The 23,863-nt window shown below is 37.7% G+C and overlaps 1 protein-coding gene across 4 annotated transcripts in view; it reads right to left on the reverse strand.

Moving 5' to 3' along the window:
• The window catches only part of Uvrag (UV radiation resistance associated), a 379,986-nt gene that overhangs the window by 66,469 nt on the left and 289,654 nt on the right, over positions 1 to 23,863 (reverse strand). For all 4 annotated transcript variants that reach the window (XM_023716656.1, XM_023716655.1, XM_023716657.1 and 1 more), the window contains one exon: positions 21,459 to 21,537. In XM_023716656.1, coding sequence (XP_023572424.1) covers positions 21,459 to 21,537 — 79 coding nt within the window. The remainder of the gene's footprint in view (positions 1 to 21,458; positions 21,538 to 23,863) is intronic.

Genomic DNA, 23,863 nt, shown 5'->3' on the forward strand with positions numbered 1-23,863 from the left:
CCAGGGAAGTGCTTATTCAATCACTGAGCCATCTCCCCGGCCCCAGACACATGTTCATTGTTTAAAGGTATAGGCTGATGAAGCAAAACCTTGTGTAGCCAGCACTCAGTCAATGGCCAGATGTTGGTACTCCCCATAAACTCCTGAGCCTCTGTCTTGTTATAAGCTCATCTCTCTCCTAAAGGTGAACTATCCTTGCTTTTCTTTGCAGTTTTCATTCTTAAACAGTATTATTTAACCGAGCCTGTTTTTTAACTCTATTTAAATAAAAGAACACTGCAGAGATGTTTTACTTTCTTTTATTGCTTTGTTTTTACTCGATTGTCCTTGTGAAGTTCACTCCTATCACTGCAGTGATTTCATGGCTGCACATATTCTATTACATAAGCATACTGTGATTAACGATGTACATATTGCTGATAGATTTTAAACTATTTGTAGTCTTTTGCTATCACGAACAGTACTACTATAAGCACTCTCATACAACTCTGCTCAACTTCACAAGACAGTGGCAAATTATTTTCCATAGCAATCAATATATATGCCCATCGTTTCAGCTTTAATCAATTTATTATGTATTTTTAAAAACTATATATGTATGCAAAATATAACAGGACCAGAAGAGAACAGGATTACTACTAGAAACAAATGGAGAGATTATTTATTTCAACTTCTATATTATTGAAGTAATCCAGGGCTTAGAAAGATTTGAGATTAGCCCAGTGTCACCGTGAGAAAGTTTCACATTAAGACGGAAAACCAAACTGAAGCAGTTCTGAAGCTAGAACCCAATTTGGAGCTCTCTCCAAAGACCTTAAACTGCTTCGTGAGGCAGTCTGGAAACAACGAGGACACTGAAGTTAAGTAATTTACCCCTAACCATGTAGCTAGAGTTATGGAACTGAGATTTGAACCGAGGCAGCCTAGATCTAGAGTACTTGCTATTAACCACTTAGCTACGTTCCCTTTCTGTTTTTTTTTTTTTTTTTTTTTTAAAGTTTTAACGGTATTTTTAGTATAGGGTCTACAGGGTCTCACTATGTAGATCGGACTCACAGTGATTCTCCTGTTTTCAGCCTCCCAAACTGGCTACCACGCCCAGTCTCAATGGCCATCTCAGCATGGCTCAAGTGTGGGGCCAGCATGGCAGGCTGGGGATTGAACCCTGGCAGCTGAGCTCTGTCTAAGCAGGCACTTTAGTTTGCTGAGCTATCTGGCCAGCCTCTCTTTCTTTAGTTTCTTTAATTCTGGTATCTCGCCCTTCCACTTGCTAAATTTACATTAATCAGCTCACTAATTTTAGTTTCACTGGAAACCCAGGTCTGTGAAATTTAGAATGTTCTTCTCCAATAAGGACCAGAATTTATATATAACAAATTTTTGGAATTCATTTCTTTAAGTGGCTTATATTTGAGTTATATTGCTCACTTTGATGCCAACTAACATCAGACCACATTCATTTTTCATATAGCTCATAATTCATTTTATGAGGCTTAACCAAAAAAAATAGAATTTATACTGTACCTTCTCTGAACTAAGCACTAAATATTTCATTTCAGTTGAGGAGCATTCTTTACATATTTTCCTTCCAGCAAAAGATGTTGCTCACAAGGGTGCTTTGGAAAAGACTTGTTATTGAATGAGTGTAAGCCTGAAGGTTTTTTTTTTTTTTTTTTTTAATGTATTTGGTACAGCAGCTCAAAACACAACTTGGATTCACAGTGATCCTCCTGTTTTCAGCCTCCCCAGCGCTGGGATTACGGGCGTGCACCACCACGTCCAGTCTTAGTGGCTGGCTCAGCATGCCTGGGGGTGGGGCCAGCACAGCATGTGGTGCCCACTGAACCCTGGTTCCTGTGCTTGCCTAAGGAGGCACTTAGTGTGCTGAGCTATCTTGTCGGCCTTTTGCAAGCTTGAGGTGAAATCTCTTACAAACTACTAAGATAAAGGATGAAAGTGGCATTACCTAAGATGTGAGCAAAGTAAGGTGCTAAATTTACACATAGCTCTTAGCCACAGATAAAGGGAAACCGATTATATAATGTTTCTTGCTGTCTAATAAAACAAGCAAGTGTAGTCCTCTAACCTTACATGATCAAAGTCTCAAATACGTTGGTCATCTAACTGCTGTGTTACATGAGCAGAGAATTCTCTTCAGAAACTGAGCTTATTAAATGTAAAATGAATATAATACTACTACCATTTTTAGTGCTTTGTAAAGGATCAAAGACAATATATGGAAAAGGCTGTGTACCCTTAAAGTAAGTTACACACTGTTCCATTCATCATTTGGAAAGATGGTCTTGCCATTGGATTTTTAGCTATAATTTAATGTGGGAAAAATGAGATAATAATACTTTTACTAATTTATCACTTTCTGTGTTTGAAGAATACGTTGATTACAGCCAATATAACATTAAAAAGTCTAATAAATAGGCAAACAATTGATAATTCTTTAAAAAATAAAACACCTAACCAATCATTTCAACTACAAAAAGTATTTTATCTCTTTAAAACAATCAAAATTTTAGAAGACAACTATATTTTTCTCCTTCAAGGTCTTTGTTTAAATATGTATCTTAGAGATACAGAAAGGAAGGTGAGAGAGAGAAATACAGAGACACAGAGACACATATACAGACAGAGGTAAGTTAACTGTCAACCTAGAGGAAGAAATATTTCCTTTCTCTGAACTTCTTCCTCCTATTCTGGCTAACTCACAATTTTTTCAGTATTTGTTAAGTGCTAGAAACACACCTGGGGAGCTCACACAGCCCATATTTAAGGCTGCAAATATACAGCTGCAAACATAACAACTGTGACAGTAGGATTCCTGGGCCAGCCACGGTCAGCACAAACCATCTTTTCACAGCTCCACTGTCAAGGCACCTTCTGGCTCAGCCAGGCTGGCCCAGATGTGCCAGGCAGTTGTTCCTTTGGTGCTCTCATCACCAGTCATATTCTTCTCAGCCTTGAACACACAGGTCAGACGCTGCGTCCTCCTACAGACACACTCCCTCTACCTCAGCCTACTAGGACTATCAAGAATAACAGCACACGGCAGCTACCATTTGCTAAATATCCTTTCCATGGACAAATTCTGACCTATGGTAAGAAAAAGACAAAACTGAAAGATCCAGAAGAAGGTGCCTATGTATGGTGGGGTTGTGGATAATTTTAAAAAATTCTGTTCAATCTTTTGTACTTAAATTTCTAAAATTGGCATATATTATTTTAGAGTTTAGATATTTTTGTGATACTAGAGGTAGAATCCAGGGCCTCATGGACAGTGGGCAAACTCTATGACTGAGAAGGAAAAAGGGTAATATAAGTATAAGGTTAGATATTAATTAAATAGAATTCAGAATCCAGAACTGAGTTCTCAAACTTAGAGTTAATTTTGACACAAGAATCAAAGTGGTTCAATAGGTAGTACAGAGTAGTCTTTTCAACAAGTACTCTGGAACGATGGGCTAGCCATAGGTAAAAGAATAAAGGTAGACCCTTTCTTTACACCATATATAGAAGCATTAATTCAAACGGAACACAGACCTAAAAGCTAAAAACCACATGGAAATAAATCTAAAAGTAAATCTTAGTGACCTTGGCTAAGTGTTCTTAGATATCTAAAGCACAAGCACAAATGAACAAACACCGAGATAAAATTGGATACATCAAAACTAAAAGTGTGACTCAACAAGCATGAAAAAGAATGTGAAAGGAAAGATACTGCGCGTGTGGCAGCACAGTGGCTGCGCGTCCGTCATCCCAGCACTCAGGCAAGAGAGGCAAGAGGGTGCTGTGAGTTCAAGGCCAGTTTGGGCTACACAATGAGTTAAAATTGAAGATAACACTATGTATACAACAAATAGTATAAAATTCATATTATTATTTTGTTTAGAGAAACTCTATCATTTGTAATTTTTCTGTTTTAATATCATTTTGTACTCTCTTTAAAAAATAAAAGGCTAGCCAGAACTACAGAGCCAGACCCTGTATGAAAAAATAACAAAACCAAACCAAAACAAAACAAAACAAAGAAAGATAACATGCAGATAGGAATAACTATTCATAAATAACTTATCTGGAAAGATATCCATTCATAATATACAAAGATATCAGACCCGTGGATCACTGGACCAGATTAGAAGAAGCAGATATAACTACAAACATTCTCAGCCAACTTATGTTTGACAAAGGGGCCAAATACTTTCACTAGAAGAAAGATAGCCTCTTTAACAAAAGGTGCTGGAAAACTAAAAGTAGGCCTGGGTCTAGCACCATTTACTAAACTAACATCAAAATGGATTAAAGATCTAAATATTAGAACAGAAACACTAAATCTACTGGAAGAGAAAGTAGGTGGAATCTTGAAGACACAGCAGTAGGCAGAGAGTTCATGAACAAAAAACAAAACTGTATGGGAAATACTGCAAAGAATCAACAACTAGGATCTCATCTTATTGAGACATTTCATCAAAGAAATCACCAACAGAGTGAAAAGACAACCCACAAATTGGGGGAAAAAATCTTAACCAACAATCATTCAGACAAAGGGCTTCTATCTAAAATATATAAAGAATTTTTCTGGCCCTCAAAAATTCAAAGACCCAATCCAAAAATGAGCATCTGAGATGGTTACACACTTCTCAGAGGAAGAAATACAAATGGCAAATAAATACATGAAAAAATGTTCCACAGCATTGGTCATTCAGGAAATGCAAATTAAAGCAACATTTAGACACCATCTAACCCCAAAAAGAATGGCTGTCATCAAGAAGTCATCCAGGGCTGGTGAGATGGCTCAGTGGTCTAAAGCACCTACTTAGAACAAGCTAAGCTAAGCAAAGCACAGGGACCACGGTTCAATCCCCCAGCACCACATGCCAGCCAGCCCCGCCCTCTGGTGGGCTGAGCTGGTCACACACACACAAAATAAATAAATAAATAAATAAATAAATAAATAAATAAATAAGAAGTCATCCAATAACAAATGCTGGAAAGGCTGTGGGGGAAAAAGGAACCCTTGTCCACTGTTGGTGGGAATGTAGACTGGTATAATTACTATGGAAATCAGTGTGAAGACTCCTCAAAAAACTAGGATTGGAGGTCCTATTCAACCCACCTATTCCCCTTCTGGATATTTTTCCAAAAGAAATGAATGTATCACACCACAGTAATATAAGTGTACTCATGTTTATAGCAGCACGATTTGTCATAGCCAAATCTTGGAAATAACTCGAATACCCATCACCTGAGAAATGGATAAAAAAGATGTAGTATTTGTATACAATGGAGTATTACTCCACTATAAAGAAAGAAAAAGTTGAGGTCTTTATAGGTAAATGGATGCAACTAGGGGCTATTCTCATAAGTGAAATAAATTAGACCCACATATGTAAATATCGTATTGTCTTCCTAGTGTAAGAAACTAAAAGAATAAAATCTGAAAGGCATAATAGATACAGTAAAATGGAAAGAAACTGAACATAAGGAATAAACAATGAGGATGAGGGAAAGGAAAACAGGAAGGGGGAAAATCCTGTAAGTCTACATATAGGAAAGCTAAGATGATTGTACTACTAATTCCATCAGTTCTTTGAAAATAGCAGTTAATGTTTAAAATTTTCACTTTGACTGACTATATGCTAAAATTTGTAATCTTAGTAACTACATCAAAGACAAAAATGTGCAATACAAAAAACCATGGCTGAATACCTTTCACCTTGTTCTTCTAAATGTGTACCATTTTTAGTGCTTTATCAATTATAATTATACTCTTCTTAAAATAAATTAAAAAATTAAAATGGACAAGAAAAAATTAAAGGTTTATTGAAAGCAAGCATTAATGTTCAAGTATTTGTCCAATCTTGTATACCTATATCTGTTAATCTGAGCAACAGATCTGACAATGAAAAATATATAACGACCATTGTTAATTTGCTATTCTTGTCTTGAAAATCTATACCATATGTATTGTTGCATGTTATTGTTTGCCTTTGTTTTTGCTTTTACTCTTTCAAATAAAATTAAATTTAAAAAAGGAAAAAAAAAAAACTAAAAAAGAAATGCCAACAAAGGTGTCTTACAATTTAATAATAAAGACATATAATCCAATTTTAAAATGGGCAGAGAAGGGTCCAGGAGACAGGTCTAAGCACCTGTCTGGCAAGCACAAGGACCCTGGCTTGATCCCTGGTACTGCATGCCATGTCAGCCACTGAAACCAGGTGTGGCGCATACCTGTAATCCCATCACTGGGGAGGCTGTGACAGGAGAATCACTCTGAGTCTGAGCTGTGTAGCAAGACCATGTCCCAAATAAGTAAATAAATATTAAAATAATTAAAAAGTCAAATAATTCCTCAAAAGAGCAAACACTATTATATGGCCCAAGAACTAGATTCCTAGATATAAATGCAAGAGTAATGAAAACGTATGTACCCACAAAAACTTGTACACAAATATTCATATAGCAGCATTATTCAGAATAGCCAAAAAGTACCAATTCCTAAATGAACAAAGTGTGGTACATCTGAATATATCCTCTAATTGCCAAAATGTTTTAGAAATAAAAAAGAAATGACTGACGTATGTCACAACATCGACCAGCCTTAACTCTATACTAAGCAAAATAAATCAGTTACAGAAGACCACATATTTTGTGATTCCATTAGTGTAAGATGTTCAGAATAGGCAAGTCTACAGAAGCGGAAAGTAAATGGGTGGCTGCCTCAGACTGGGGGAATTCAGCAGGATGAGGACAAACTGCTAAGGTATGTAGGGTTGCTTTGAGGGAAATGAAAATGTTCTAAAATTGACTAAGGTAGCAGCTACATAATCTGTATATTACAGTAATTTTTAAAAAAGTATGGAGCTTTTAATAAAGAGCTTCCATTATATTATGGGCAAATTGTGTAGGTAACAGTGTAGGGAAGGAGGCATTTTCACTATTAAAAAATCTTCAGAATTTGTATTATTGATTCCTATAAGAATTACAAAAACAAAAATGTATTTTCTACTCATGTGTTATGCACAGTTGAAGAATTTAAACTGCTGGGTATAAGCTGGCATTGATTCCTTCCATGAACCATGAGTCCTACGAGTAGGCAAGCTGTAAAGACCATGTCCTCAGGCAAATGGGGGTTGTCTTGGAAGAAAAAGCTACTTTTTTATGAAGCATTAAAATGACTTGTGAGGAAAGAGAAACAATACAGTAAAATGAAGTCATGAAGTCTTCAGATTTGATTCTAGTTTTACTTAACTTGTGGTCTGAGGGGATGAATCTATAAAATGCAGACAATTACCTATGCCCTATCCACCACATAGGATTGTAGAAAGGTCCAAATTTAAAAGGAAATAAAAAGATATTTTTAATAACATTAGTTGAAGATAAACATCAAAGATCTTTTTGTCAGTCTAGGCAAGTCTGCTTAGCAGTAGCTCAATTTCTTATTTCCAAAGACAGACCTGGTCAATATACTTCAGAGTGTGAAATGAGCTGCACAAGGGAAAGTAAACCAAGGTTTACACTCAATACACATGTAAATCATCATTATTATTTGTAAGGCATTATCTTCACCCTCAAGGTATCAATCCTTGGCCTGTGGGCTCTCAGGAAAGAAGAGATTTGGCTTAAGAAAAGCTGAAAGCAATAGGGAAAAAGTAACTCAATGAGCAACCCACTCTCCTCTATCCACTGAAAGCTGCGAGCCTTCTGACTGTATTGTATAGCATTACTGAAATTCAGCTTTGGTAGGCCCCTTACACTGTACACTGTTTCTACACTGGGGAACTGACACATGTGTCCTGGTTTGTCAGACAATGAAAAACTGAAGGAGGTTTCATAGAAAAACTGGATGGCCACAGTCCCTGGGACAGCAGTTCTCAAACATTCCTTTACACTGTTAAGACTATTAGAGACTCTGAAGAGTTTTTGTTTATGTGGGTCACATATACGTCAATATTTACCATATTAGAAATTAAAACTAAGAAAACTTGAATATTATTTAAAAATGGAAATCTATTACTTGTTAATATAAATGGTATTTTTATTGAAAAGCAAGCATATCTTCTAAAAAGAAATTTAGTAAGATGAGTGATGTTTTACATTTTTGCAAATCTCTTCAGTACTGTCCAAGCCTAACAGCAAACAGCTGAGGCCTCATTTTCTTCTGTATTCATGTTGTTACCATATGTCGCTTTGTTAAAAAAAAAAAAATATCCAGCCTTATATAGATACATCATTGAAAAAGAAAGGAATATCTTAATTGCCTTTTCAAATAGTTGTGGTATTCTTGATACTATTCCCAAACACATTAAGAAACAGTTAAAGGTCAGTAGTAATGAAGAACCTAAAACTGTATCAAAAACATTTCACACTCTTACACTAAAATCCACTGGTCTCTCTTGCAATTTGAAGGGATCTTTACTCATGCATAACTTCTTATCACCTTAAATTGGTTATCTGAAAAATGCAGATATATTCTATTATACAGTACTTAAAAATCACATGCCTTAATATCACTACTACATAAAAATATCCTTATGGACTGGGAAGCTAAAAAGCTCATGCAACAAATAGGATTCTAATTTTCATTCAGAATCTTGGCTTTTGATCATCAGTTCATTTCCTTCAAGTAACGGTCTCTTCATTCATTTTTTGGGGGAGGGGGTACTAGGAATCAAACTCAGGACCTCAACGCTTGCCAGGCAGGTGCTGCACTCTTCATTCTCTTGAGAAAATGTGTGTCTTGGTGGGTAAATTCACACCTGACCTGGAAAATTTGGCAAGGTTCTTTCAAAATGAAAGGAGGAAGGAGGAGGGGGGAAAGGGAGGGAAAGACAGAAGGAAAGAGAGACAGACAGACAGACAGACAGACAGACAGACAGACAGACAGACAGACAACGTAGCTCAGTGAGAAGACCCTGGGTTCCATCCCTATTACTGGAAAATATAAGGTGGTCTTTACACCGATGATTGCCAAATTTGTACCTTTAGTACTGACCTACTACTCTGAGCTCCAAACTGCATATTCTGTTACTCACTTAATAATTTTACTTGGCTTTCTAAAAAGCAACTCAAACAGCATTCTTTCATGGTAGAACTTTATCATTTCATCTCTAGATTCTTCTCAATAAACAGCATTATCCAGTCGCTGACACATAAAACCTAGGAGTTTTCCTGGTAATATCTTTTTCCCTCATTGCCATTAGGAAAAACCATCAGTTCATCTCTGATAATCGGTTTCAATTCTGTTTACTTCCCTCCACCACTATCGCTACCATCCTGGACTGTGCCATCATCAATCCTATATGGTCTTTTAAAGTAGCCATTGATACACAGTAATTCTGCTTAAATTTTAGTTGTCCACAATACATTAGGGTAGCTAGAGCAACTGAACAAACAGATCAAATCATACCACTGATGTATTTAAATAATTCATTCAGTAGTTTCCTATTTAGAACAAAGTTTAAACCTGTTCCTATGATCCTTAAGCCTTTATATGATATGTGCCTGGGCCACCTCTGCTCTTCCACAAGGATTCTGCCACATCAGCCTTCTGTTCCCCAAAAACAACAAGCCCTCCCTACCTCAGGACCTCTGCGCTTCCCATTTCCCTGGGTTTAAAGGAACTTTCTCTTCCCTATTTCTTTACAGTTCCTTGTCATCATCCAAGTCTTAGCTCAATAGTCACTTCCTCATTAAGAATTATTTGACAACTTTCATCTAAAATATTTTCTATATAATGTCCCAATTATTTTCTATTAATTTCGATCTCAACTCTTACCACAATCTGTTTACTCTATGTCTCTCCACATTAGATTATAAGTTTAATGAGGTAGGGATATGTCTTTTTAAAAGAGATTCACCAAGACAGAATTTATATAACATATAATTTTGCTATTTAAAAATTAAAATTCAATGGCTTTTGGCATATTATGAAAATTGTGGTAAAGTTTATAACATAAACTTATAACTATTTTGAGTTCACAATTCAGTGGCATTTATTGTATTCACAACATTATGCAATCATCATGACTATTTCTGAAATTTTATCACCTCAAATAAAACTCTGCAACCATTAACCAAGTCACTCTAACTGTTCCTTCCCATAGTAACTTCTTTTTTTTTCTTTCCATTTTATGTATTTGGTACAGGATTTCACTATGTGGCTTAGACTCATAGTGATCCTCCCATTTTCAGCTTCCTCAGTGCTGGGATTACAGATGCGCACCACCATGCCTGGACTCAGTTGCTAGCTCAGCATGTCCCAGGGGCAGGGCTGGCACAGCATGGGGGAACCAGGAATCGAATCCTGGTCCCTGCGCTTGCCAAAGCATGCACTTAGTCCACTGAGCTATCCCACTGGCCCCCACTAGTAATTTCTAATCTTCTGTCTCTAAAAATTGGTTAGTTCTAGGTGTTACATATGTATAAAGTAACATACTTTTCTTTTGGCCTTGCTTATTTTTTTCCCGTTTTATGGGATGTAATGTATATCTGTAATTGTCTAAGCACATCATGAGAATAATATAAAAATTGAGTTTTATCCAGTCATTTCAAAATGTTGCTTAAGTGCCTACTGGATATCAACTGTTGATAGACAATTCAATGAACAATCCTCAAAAACTTTCTTACAATTTGAGGGCTTTTTTTTTTTTTTTTAAATGTATTTAGTACAGGGTCTACAGGGTCTCACTACGCAGATCAGACTTGTAGTGATCCTTCTGTTTTCAGCTTCCCAAGTGCTGGGATTACAAGTGTGCACCACCACACTCAGTCTCAATTGCTATCGCAGTGTGTCCTGGGGGCGGGGCCGGCACAGCAGCTCTGCCTAAGCAGGCACTTTAGTCCGCTGAGCTATCGGTCTAACCCTCTGTGCCTTGCTTATTAAAAAGGTAAACATCAGGGATCTTGTAGATCATTTTCACTGCTGTTATCTGCTGCAACCTAACTCAGTAGATACATCTCACAGGAAAGGCTCAACAAATAAAAACATTAATTCTAATCAAGTCATTTAATGTGTGTGTGTGTGTGTGTGTGTGTGTGTTTGTGTGTGTGTGTGTGTGAGAGAGAGAGAGAGAGAGAGACTGGGGACTGAATGTAGGGAGGACTGAACTATACCAGTTTATCTGTCTTTTTGAGACAGGATATCTCTGAAGTTCAGGCTGGCCTTGAGCTCACTTTGTAACCCAGACTGGTCTTAAACTTGCAATGATCCTCCTGCCTCAGATCCCAGAGTGCTGGGATCACATGCATGAGCCACCATGTCCAGCTTCTTTTTTTAAAACTAAGTTTACTGGTACAGTTTAGATACACATAATGATCACACTCATCACAGTGAACTTGTACCTGTACATGATATATCTTAGTATCTCTTTTCCCCCTTCCTTCAATTTTTCTTCTGTTCCTTATTTACAAAGCTTTGTTTGCATTTTATCATTTTTTTCCTCATTCTTCTCCATGCTATTTTTCATCTGAACAGTTTCTTCCTATTTCTCCATATCTATTATGCATGTTGGTCCTTAGACTTTCAGTTCTCACAGGAAAAACACAACGTTGCATTTATAAATGTGTGTCCATTTGTATGGGATGTAATGGGGTGAGTAGTACTCAACCATGAAGAAGGATAAATTTGAGATATTTATAGCAGCTTAAAAAACTTTTTTTTAAAGACTCTGAGACAAGGTCTTGCTATGTTAGCCCACCTGAGAACTTGTAATCTTCTTGCCTCACTCTCCCAAGAAGCTGGGATTACATGTATCACCATACCTAGTAAACACCTCCCCTGCTCTGCAGTACTTCAGATGAACCCAGCTCTTTTTAGAAATTTGATTAATCATTTTACCACGTTATCGTTGTTACTACTATTTTGTGGTACTGGGCTGAACGCCGGGCCTTTACCTTCAATAATGGACCCAGCCTTTTTTTTTATTTTATATTTAGACACAGGGTCTTACTAAGTCACTAAGTTATGCAGGATGAGCTGGAATCCTTCATTTCCCTGCCTCAGCCTATAGCTATATAATTATATAATTGTAGCTACAGGCTATAATTATATAGCTATAATCTGTATGCTTCATGCTGGCTTTGCCTGGCAACTTTCTAAAAATTTATCTTTTATTGTACACAATTAAGGTACACAACAAGCTGTATTAGTCATATATATAAAATAACACAAGGAAATAGCTACAACAAAAATTTCAAATCTCTATCACCTTCCACAGTCATGTTGTTTTGCATGGTAACAACACCTAAAATCTCTTAACAAAATTTCACTACACAGTATTACTACCTATAATTCTCATGCTATATATCTCTAGACTTTATTATACCCAACTTCCAATCTGTATTCTTTGACGTACTTCCTATTTCTTCCTTTTCTCCAGTTTTGGTTTTGTCTGTCTGTCTGTCTGTCTGTCTGTCTGTATTTATTTATTTATTTATTTATTTATTTATTTTTTGCGGTACTGGGGATTGAACTCAGGACCCTTCGCTTACCAGGCAGATGCTTATTCTACAGAGCTATCTCCCCGGCCCCTTTTCTCTATTTTTGATAATGACTGTTTTATTTACACTTTGGTTTTTTTTTTTTTTTCAAAGTTTTATTGACAAACAGATAGCAATGAGACAGTTTCAAATCATATCGGAAGGACAGTTTCAACAAATAATACACTGCATATATTCTTCTTAGTGGTTAATTGCTGTACAAGATGCGGACTTGTGATCCCATTTACAAACACCATTAGAACAAATCATTCTATTCATTAAGAGAATGCAACTATATATCTACCCAACCTCTTTGAATACACAGATACAAAATGGACATTCATCGGTATACCCCATTTGTTCTAAGTTCCGTTATTGAATATTATAGGTGTGTAAACTCAGCAAAATATTCTAAAAGAGTCCAGTAGCCCATAATAGCATTGGGTCTTATATTTAACTGGCAATGTCAGAAATTATTGACCTGAGTCCCCCACAGCTCAACCCAACAGCATGGCTTTATTTCTTATATTTCGACTTCATACTTTTCTACTGGATGGTTAAGACCAAGGTAAAGCAGGACCTATGCAACAAGAGTTGTAGCTTTTTGGTCTGAGAAGGTCAGTGAAATGCCCTCAGGATTTGTCCTGAGATCCTGTACCTCAGATTGTAGAACCTTCATCAGTGCAGCCATGTGGATGAGTCACGGCCATTGCTTGGCCAATGTGCTCTCTGTGAAAGCCTGAGAGAGTGTCTTCTCCCCATGTGACTCTCCTTAGGCACACTCTACGTCATCGATCACTTTCCTCTTTGGCCCCATAATCTTCTTGATCAGAAAATTTGGGACACTACCGAGGTACATGACGTTACAGTACAAGTTCTCATATGTCCGGTTTTTTTTTTTTAAAGATTCTGGAAAAAAAAAAAAGGCTTTCCAGGGTGGCCGAGGTATTCAAGCCAAGGCTCACCAGCTGGCTCCTGGATCTGTGAGTCGCCGGTCCCGTATCCCTGGTGCGTCGTCTGCCCACAGAGGTGGGTCCTGCCAGCACCCCCATGACATCCCTGTAAGCAGGTGCCTCGCCATAAGCCTCAGGCTCAGAGAGGCCAGGAGGAGCTTGGTTACCAGTGGCCAGGCCCGGAGCCTGGCCCTGGGCCAGGGCATCTCCTGGTGACACGGCAAGGGATACACCACAACCTTGTGAGCCCTAGCCTTGCAAACAATAAACACTGAGAAGCATTTAAAAAAAAAATAGAAAAAAAAAAAAAAAGATTCTGCATATAACAAGGAACATACAGTATTTTTCTTAGTCTGGATTATGTTGTGTAGCATAACATTATATAGGTTCATTCATGTTGTCTCAAGCGGTAGCATGTGCTTTTTAAAGGCTGAATAAATCCCCCCACAAAGGTGTGCCTGAAAAATATGGTGAAGGTATAAATTTTTAAAAAACTAATATAGTAAAGCACACTGCCATTAATAGCTCTCAAAATACCCCCCTCCCTTCAGACACACTTATCCCACCATCTCGTCACTTTCCCAAGCAGTTCAGCAAGGCTTCTTTCTTGAATATGTCTAGCTGAGCTGTCACTGATGCCTGGATGTCTGGAATCAATTTAAAATGTTTATATGTACCTCTCATGGTCATTTTAGCTTTGGGGAAGAGCCAGAAGTTGTACAGTGCCAGATCCACTGGACAAGGTAGATGGGGACAAAACATAATGTCTTTATGAGTCTGTTTTTCCACTAGATATTACTTAGCAGCACTCAACATATTTTATCACATCTTGTAATAATACACATGCATGCACACACACGCCTCACAAATTTCTTCATCTGTAAAAGTCACCTTCAGTACACCTTAGCTTAACTCTTACAACAGTGCTGTATCATCATTTATTTATTAAACATCTCTTTAGAATTTGGTGTTTCAGCAAAGTGCTTACCAATGGAAATTTAATGTACAAATACTGTACATTATTATTGTCTCTTTTCAAATAATTTTAGAACCTTTTTTATCTGGAAATGTCATCTTCTTTGGTTTGGTACATTTTTAGGATGGGAATATTTATTTATTTTTATTTTTTCCATAATTTTATTGAGAAACAGCAATGAGAGTTTCAAATCAAATTGATAGGACAATTTCAATAATTAACATATTGCATACTCTCTTCCTAGTGGTTATTTGCTGTACAAGATGCAGACATGATATCCTATTTACAAACTCTATTAGAACAAATCCTTCTATTCATCAATAGAATGTAACTATATATCTATCTTAACCATTTTGAATACACAGATACAAAATGGACATTCATCTGTCCCCTTTTCTGTTTAGTTCGTCATTTGAATATTATAGGTGTGTTAACTCAGGAAAATATTCTAAAAGGGTCCAGTAATACATCATAGTATTGGGTCTTCTTTTTTTTTTGGGGGGGGGGCGGAACTGGGGATTGAACTCAGGCCCTTGCGTTTGCCAGGGAAGCACTTATTCCACTGAGCCATCTTCCTGGCCCCAGTATTGGGTCTTGTGCTTCACTGGCAATGTCAGAAATTGTTGACCTGAGTCCCCTACAGCTCAACATAACAGCATGGCTTTACTGTTTCTTATACTTCGTTTTTATACTTTTCTGCTGGATGGTTAAGACCAAGGTAAAGCAGGACCTATACTACAAGAGTTGTAGCTTTTGGATCTGATAAGGTCAGTGAAATCCCCTCAGGATTTATCCTGAGTTCCTGTACCTCAGACTGCAGATCCTTTGTCAGTGTCACCCTGTGGATGAGTCATGGCCATTGCTTGGCCAATGTGCTCTCTGTGGAAGCCTGAGAGAATGTTTTCTCTCCATGTGACTCTCCTTAGACACACTCTAATTCATCGATCACTTTCCTCTTTGGCCCCATAATCTCCTTGATCAGAAAATTTGGGACACTATTGAGTTACATGACATTAGAGTATAAGTTCTCATATGTCCAGAGTCTTAATTGACCTTGGAAGGCTAGGGCCAAAATGTTGGCTTTCCTTGCAGCCCTCCTTTTTCTTTAATTTTGGTCTGCAAACTTAGGTTGTTAACCCTCCAGAAGAGAAGCTTATTGTTATTACCATACAACCTAGGCTGTTAAGCTAAACCTCACTATCTGTCTGAATTATCAAACATCTTAGGCATAACATGGAATAGATATTTTTCAAGTATTGATATGTTGAACTTTAAGTCCCTACAGAATATGATGAAAAAAAATTAAAATATATTTTAAAAATAGGCATAAAGAATTATGTAATTCTTATGTTTACACATAAGTCCAGAAATCTAACCATATACAACCTTGTAGCTGGACAGTCCCACAAATTCCTTTTCCTGTCTCCTGCCTTCATTCACCACCTCCTTCTTTTTGAACAATCATCTACCTGAGAGACAGCACAGCAGCAACTGGCATGTCATGACAAGCAGCCCGTATTCAGAAGACCTGAATGACGCACTCCAAGCATGAACCTACTATTACAAATTGCCATCTTCAGTGCAGTTGCTTAGTTCACAGGTGTCAGTATATATAGTTAGGGTGAGAATCATTCCAATTAATTGCTAGATTCAAAAATCTTCTGAAGATTCTCAGGATTATTGCCTTACCCATCTTCTACATATAACTGTATGGCTTGACACTGTCATGTTTCCTAGCTCTTCTCCTTGCTCTCTTTTCATCATCTAGTCCTTAAGTTCTTGCTTTCTTTTTAGTTGTATTATATCTTTCTATTTATATTTCTTCTTTTGAGTTCTTATACTAGGGAAACTATACAATATTTACACATGTGTGTCTGGTTTATTTCACTTATGAGTATGTCTTCAAGTGGCATCCACTTCAATATAAAGGCTTCAAGTTTATCATTCTTTATAGCTGAATAATATTCCATTGTATAAAAATACCACATTTTTTTTTTTATCCATTCCTCAGGTGTTGGGCATCTTGGTTGTTTCCAAGATTTGGCCATCACAAATTGTGCTGCTATAAACATAGGTACACATATATCACTATGATATCATGTTTTCAGATCCTCCAGGTACATTCCCAGTAGAGGAATAGCTGGATTACATGGGACTTCCAGTCCAACTTTTCTAAGGAGTCTCCACACTGATTTCCATAACAGTTGCTCCAGTCTACATTCCCACCAGCAGTGGAGAAGGGTTCCTTTTTCCCCACAGCCTCTCCAACATTTGTTGTTGGGTGATTTCTTTATGATAGCCATTCTTTCTGGGGCGAGATGATATCTCAAAGTTGTTTTAATTTGCATTTCACGGATGGCTAGTGATGTGGAGCCTTTTTTCATATATTTATTCGCTTCTTTAATTTCATCCACTGAGAAGTGTGTGTCCATCTCGGATGCCCATTTCAGGATTGGGTCTTTAAATTTTGGGGGCCTAGTGTTTTTTAGTTCTTTATAAATTCTAAAGAGCAGACCTTTGTCTGAGTACTTATTTGTCATGATTTTTTCCAAATTTGTGGGTTGTCTTTTCACTTTGTTGGTAATTTCTTTTGATGTGAAAAAACTTCTCAATAAGAGCAGGTCCCAGTTGTTAATTCTTTCAAGTGTTTCCCGTGCGATTTGATTTTTGTTCATGAAGTCTTTGCCTACCCCTCTGTCTTCAAGAGTTCCTCCTACATTCTCTTCCAGGAGATTTAGTGTTTCTGTTTTAATGTTTAGATCTTTAATCCATTTTGATTTTAGCTTAGTGCATGGTGATAGTCCTGGATCAAGTTTTAGTTTTCGGCATGTAGAGAGCCAGTTTTTCCAGCACCATTTGTTAAAGAGGCTAGAATGGGAATATTTATGAGAATGAAATATATGGAAGTGAAGGAATTTCTGCCATGCCTCTTAGGTCACATGATACCACCCCTGGATGACAGAGTTCCAAGGCCATACTTCTCTTCAAATCCTCTTAACCATTTCTGGCTATTGTTTGCTGTAGGCTGATGATGAAGATCATATAGGTGTATGTGCATGTTCTCTACAAACTGCAACATTTTCCACAAATGTAAGTGCTCTATTTTTTGTTTTACTAGCTTTTATGCTTTGGAAGTTCAAAAGCAATTACTATGTTCTAGTATAATGTACTTACAAGTTTCATGGCAATTATGGCATGACCTCATTTTAAAAATCAATACTAATTACACTATGCTTGAGTATGACAGGCAGATTCCTGCTACATCAGAAGCTGATCAATAAGGAAGCCTGTTTCTAATGAAGGGGCTGGCATTGGCAAGCCTTAGGAAACGGTGTTGAAAACAAGACATTTTGCTGGACTCACTTTTAGTATCGACACCAGAGCATGTGCCTAGGTGTGAAAACACACACACACACACACACACACTCCTTCACACAGCAGTGACATGAAGAGGCCAAGCAGGCCTGACCAACGCTCTCCACTCTTCAAACAACACTTGGGGATTTCTGCTTAAAGTCCTGTCTTTTTTAGCCTGTGCTTTCAAACGTGGGCTGGACTGATCCCAAATACTGAAGTAACAAATATTACTAAATTCTGTCATTTCCTCAACCAAAAAGTGATTTTACTACTACTTCTGGTTGTGATGAAAGGTCCTATTGACTATTCAAATCCTCCACCAAGTCATGGATGCAGTATTAAATGACTTCACTCCCTCTTCTCTGGCACTTTAACACACGCCAGTGCTTTCATCCACCTCCACTAACGTGGCTTGTAAATTGCTAAGGTGGGGCCACCTTAATAGTACGATTTGTTCACATCTCTAGAGATGAGGTACAAATACGACTGACTGAGAAGACAAACTCCCCTTTGACATCATACTGGCATATGTAAGTAAGGCTTCAAAAGCTGGAAATAATCTTACTGCTGTACTACTTAGTTAGGAGCCATAATAATTAATGTTGATTTGATTTGTTACAAAAAAATGTGATAAAGTAGTGAGGCCAAAGAACAAGAAGAAACTTTCCCCAACAAAGGTCACATATTTGCTAAAAGTTTCTATCTAAATGTTTAAAATGGGTTTCCCGAATAAAGTTTTAAAATATAAGAATGTCTGTTTTGAAGAAGTTTATTGTCCCCTTTTTAAATCTGCCACAACAGTGTTGAAAAAATACCAGAGAGCAAGATATTCACTTCCTGTGGCTTCTAAGTGGTTAACACTCACACTCTATTAGTCAGCTTTTCATCACTATGCCCAAGTACCTGAGAACAGTTATTAAACTTAAATAGGAAGATTTATTTAGGCCCCAAATTCCAGAGGTTTCAGTCTAAGGTCAGTGAGTTCCACTGCTTTAGGCCTGAGGCAAGGCATAAGTACCATTGTGGAAGGGAGTAGGAGAAGGAAGCTGCTCACCTCAAGGTAGCTGGGAAGCAAAGAGAAAGGGAATGAGCCTGGGAAGAAAGGGACAAGGACCTGCTAAGGTCAGGCCTTCAGCATCCATTCCCTTCCGCTAGGCCACACCTTCTGCCTTCTTCATCTCCTAAAATGCCATCAAATTATGGTCTCATTTGTGTGTTAATCCACTGATAAAATTAAAAGTCCTCGTGAGCCCATCACTTTCCCAAAGTCCATCAGCAGCCAAGTCTTCAACACAGAAAGTCTTCTGGGGACAGTCTGGATCCTAACTATAACACACAAACATGAACAAGCATGCAGTCTTGCAGTTAAAGAAGAATATAAAGTTGGAGAGAACACAATTCCTAGAGGCAGTGTACTTTTAACAGATGCATAAAACTAGTTAACCTTTTGTGGTCTTGGTTCACTTAAGATGAAAGACAAAGGCCACTAGGGAGTCTTCCCATGTGGGACCAAACAGGTGCGAAGGTCTGAGTCTAATATGGGGCCTGACTTTCCTGCTCCCCACGGCATGTGGTCTTCAGTTGGTCTTGCTCACAGAGTGAGCTGAGCCTTCCTCATTACCTCTTCATAACAGCCTCTGCACTCCTAGTGGGCCCTTGAGGAGAGAGAAGTAACTATGTACAGGCATGAGTGTAAATGTCTGTGCATGTATACATGTGGAGTGTGTATGTGTGTGTGCACACACACATATCTGTGTTTTACATGCTGGGGCAAGGCATAAGTACCATTGTGGAAGGGAGTAGGAGAAGGAAGCTGCTCATCTCAAGGTAGCTGGGAAGCAAAAAGAAAGGGAATGAGCCTGGGAAGAAAGGGACAAACACCCGCTATGGTCAGGCCTTCAGCATCCATTCCCTTCCGCTAGGCCACGCCTAAATTGTTCAGTAAGACTTCAGATTCATACAGATAAAAGGTAACTTAGGCTCATGAAAACAAAAACATTATAAACTTTATTATTTCTACAGAACAAAGTTCTAAGGATATAGCTGATAATGTCTTTAAGTAACGGCCAATAATGTTCCCCAAATAAGAAAATCCAGGCATTTCAGAAGGGCCAGGTTTCACTTGGAAAATTCCAATAATCTTCCAACCTTAGAATGTATACCACAGCACAGGAAGCAGAAAAAGGGGAGTGGAGAAAAGACCCTCTGAACGGAGTTCAGCACTTAATTCTAATATATGATGTCCACATATCCCTCACACCGCCTGGCTGCTTGTGGACCCCATCATATCTATGTCTTCTTTCTCTTGGGGTAGAGTCCAGTGGAGGTTCTGTCTAACTCATTCACTAATGTATTCCATCACCCTTAATATGACTGATTTTAGTGTGAGGACTTCTTAACCAGTTCTGTCAAAGCACTGCCTTTTCCAAGATAACTGTGATTCACTGTGCGAGCTAGATAGTTCTGACATTAAAGTCTTTGCCTGAATTCTTAACAGCCAAAAAATGAGGAAGGAAAAGTGTCAATGGTGAGAAGAACGGCACATGAGGAGGTGAGTCATGGGCCAGAGCCTGTGGGCAAGGCTGCTTGCCTGGAGTGAAGCACATGGGCTGGAAGGAAGGTAACATAAACAGCAGAATAACTGAGAGGACAGAGTGTGGCGTTAGAAAGCAAATGAGTAATTCAGCACTGCAAACTAGAAATTCGAGCCACTTTCAGAAAAGGATAACAATCTTAATAAAATCCAGATTAAACAAAACCTGAGATTTGTTGAAGGGAACAGGATGACGATCACACTATGTGGAGGAATAATTCTAGATTGATTAGACATGTATAAGGAAATTGTTCAGTAAGACTTCAGATTCATACAGATAAAAGGTAACTTAGGCTCATGAAAACTAAAACATTATAAACTTTATTATTTCTACAGAACAAAGTTCTAAGGATATAGCTGATAACGTCTTTAAGTAACGGCCAAGCTGTGGATACTGAGTCCATGGGATATTCCAAGTGAAAGGATGTCCAAATAAAAACAGATCACTGAAGCTGGTCTTCCCTTACCACTAGAAAATTTATGGAATGTCCACCTCTTGAAGTACAGCCAAGTAGTGTACTAAAGAAATGCAGCATATTTTTTTTAAGAAAATACAAACCCAGGCATGTGATAGTCTTACTAGGGCATGCAGAAAAACATTATTCAAGTGGGACACTAACTGATGTGATGTTGAAAGACCCATAAAAATCCAAGATGGGTTGGAAGGAACATGTACTTGATCTTTTTCCTCTGGGCCCTACACAAATGAAGTGAGGAGACTATTAAGGACTTGCCAAAGGCACTGAACTTTTACTCTACAAACAGTGATGCAAATGAGTCCCTAGAAGTGATTTAAGAGAAGAAAGTTATTACCAATCAAGTCGTAGAGCAAGAGATTATAAAGTCCACACATTCAAGTACAAGCCTACCAGCAAGTAAGAAGACAGAAAAGAGCTTCTGAGTTCAGCAGGAGGATTCCAATTCGTACCCATTGCTTCTCTGAAGTCACACTGACACAGAGTAAGACTGAAGCCAAAAAAGAACCTTATATTACTAATGTACCTGGTTAAACAAAAGAGTCAATTGTAGTACTTATTATAAAGAAAGAAGGTAGCAATCCAAAGTAGAGGAGTGAAGAGTCACTTACCTGTGCTATATTTTTGTTCAGAAGGTAGACACCATAATCAAACTGCAACTTCTCTCCTCCTTTTGGATATAGTGGGAACCTATGAAAAGGTAAAGAAAGATGAGAAGTTTTCCAAAAACGAGTAAATATAACTTCCAAGCTATTAATAGATGCTAAAATTTCTTAAATATAGCACAAACATCTCAAGATTGGACTAAATCATTAACACATTGAACTCTACTAACATCTTTGTAGTAATAACTAGGTTAGGAAAATGTTGTTTTCTTTCAAAAGAAAAACTGAATAGATCATGAAACAAGAGACATATAATGAAGTAAGCTACCAACTCCGAGAACTGAGGCCACCGCTTCCTGTTTACATGTCATACACTTGCTACTCTACATTAAGGTCTCAGAATTTTTTTTCCTCTAATACCTTGAATCTGACATTTCAACTTCTCTTAAACAGGAGAGGAAGGTAAAGGGTAAAAATCAGACTGAAAAGAAAAATATAAAACCTGTTTCTGATAGTGTGGCAAGCCCAGTAAGTGCTAGTATTCCATGTTAGAGAATTACGGGGGTGCGCATTCTCCACAGCAAGGCTCTCACACCACCAAGCTCCAGCATATCACATTACTTCACACTGTTGCTTTACTTGCTGATGAACAAAGACACAGAATCTGGGTCTTCACAGATGAGGAGTTATTTTAGAGAAAAGTTTCCCTCACCGTTTCCTCAAACTTACAAGTGCAGAAAAGGTTAGTGCATACCTGTGTTCTAATTTTATATTCTAATTCTTATTTTTTAAAAAAATGTATTTAAGGGCAGGATCTACAGGGTATACTACATAGATTGGATAGGTAGTTATTTTCCTGTTTTCAGCCTCCCAAGTGCTGGGATTACAGGTGTGCGATATCACGCCCAGTCTCAGTCCCTGTCTCTGTGCACCCTAGGGACAGGGCTGGCATAGCACGCCAGGGATCGAACCCTGGCTGCTGTTTTAATTCTTAAGGTCAAATATAAGTCTATCATTATAAACATTTCTTTATACACAGATAAATCACCAGGGTCATAAAATACCATTTTCCTTAATTTTGCAATACATAATCATGTTCAGTAAAGTAATTCTAGCTGGATGTGGTGGCACGAGCCTGCAATCTCAGCACTCTCACAGGTAGAGGAAGAAAGGTCTGGAGTCTAGGCCCAGCTTGGTAACTTCCCTGACTTAGCAAGACCCTGTCTCAAAGTAAAAAAAAATAATAATAAAAAGGGGCCACATATGTAGGTTATTGCAAAGCCCTTAGGTTCAATCCCTGGTATAAAATAAAATAAGTTAACTGAAGTGAATGGCAGATGACAAATATTATATCCTTAGTTCAATTTCCTTAAAGTTTGAGCAAAAGAGGCATTCCTCTTGGAGGACAACATTTTTAAGGAAATTTTTAAAAAGGAAACAATTTAACTTTATGTCAAACTCTCAAGAGTTGCTCCCTTTATGGTGTCCAAATGGTAAATTTGTTGTGCTGCAAAATTACAGGCACTATGGAGTGAGCAGGTCATGAACTAGAATGTTATTTGAGGAAATCAAATGCTTTAGACACCCATGAAGAAGATATAGTTTTGTATTTAACTGAAACAGTAAAAAATAAACTAGGACATGTGTTTGCCCCAAATTGAGATGACTAGAAATGAAAGCAAAGCAAATTCAGAGTAAGCATAGTGCAATACTAGGTTTTTGCAAGGTGTCTGGGAATCATTCAAACTCACATGGGGTAGCATGCAAAGAAATCACGTATGTGAAAAATCTCACAGGGCACTGTACAAGAATCTGCCAAAGTTGTTATTTTATAAGCTATCACACAGACAATGCGAACAGCTCTCCAAACCCAGACAATCTTCATTTTCAAGTAATAAAACCAGAGACTGTTTCATATACTGGAAGAATGAGCTGAGATCAGCATACATTGAAAAGCAAACCTCTACATTCATGAAAACCTCTAAACATCATGATCTCACAACGCTTGACTTTATTCTGACTTCACGGGGACTCCTTTTAGAACGAGCCATAGGCATATGTGGCATCCAAACAGATCTAAAGGGTTTAGAGTCAAATGTTCAAATAAGGCAATGTGAAGAAAAGATCAAATATAAGCATTTTACGTTACTTTCAAACTCTTTTTCTTTTCTTTTTTTTTTTTTTTCTGGTGATGCTCCGGACTGAACCCAGAAGCTTGTGCACACAAGGCAAGAACTCTACCACCGAGCTGTATCCTGAGCCCTGCTTTCAAATTCCTAGTGGGTCACTTCAAGTTGAACAGTTTAATAGTTTATAATCACCACACACTCATCCTACTTTGCATAAGTACAGAGATTTAAAGAGCTATTAAACAATCTAGAAAGAAAAAAAAGAATCCATTTCGAAGAATA

The sequence above is a fragment of the Octodon degus genome, unplaced genomic scaffold (assembly GCF_000260255.1).
Source record: "Octodon degus isolate 3935 unplaced genomic scaffold, OctDeg1.0 scaffold00049, whole genome shotgun sequence".
NCBI lineage: Eukaryota > Metazoa > Chordata > Mammalia > Rodentia > Octodontidae > Octodon > Octodon degus.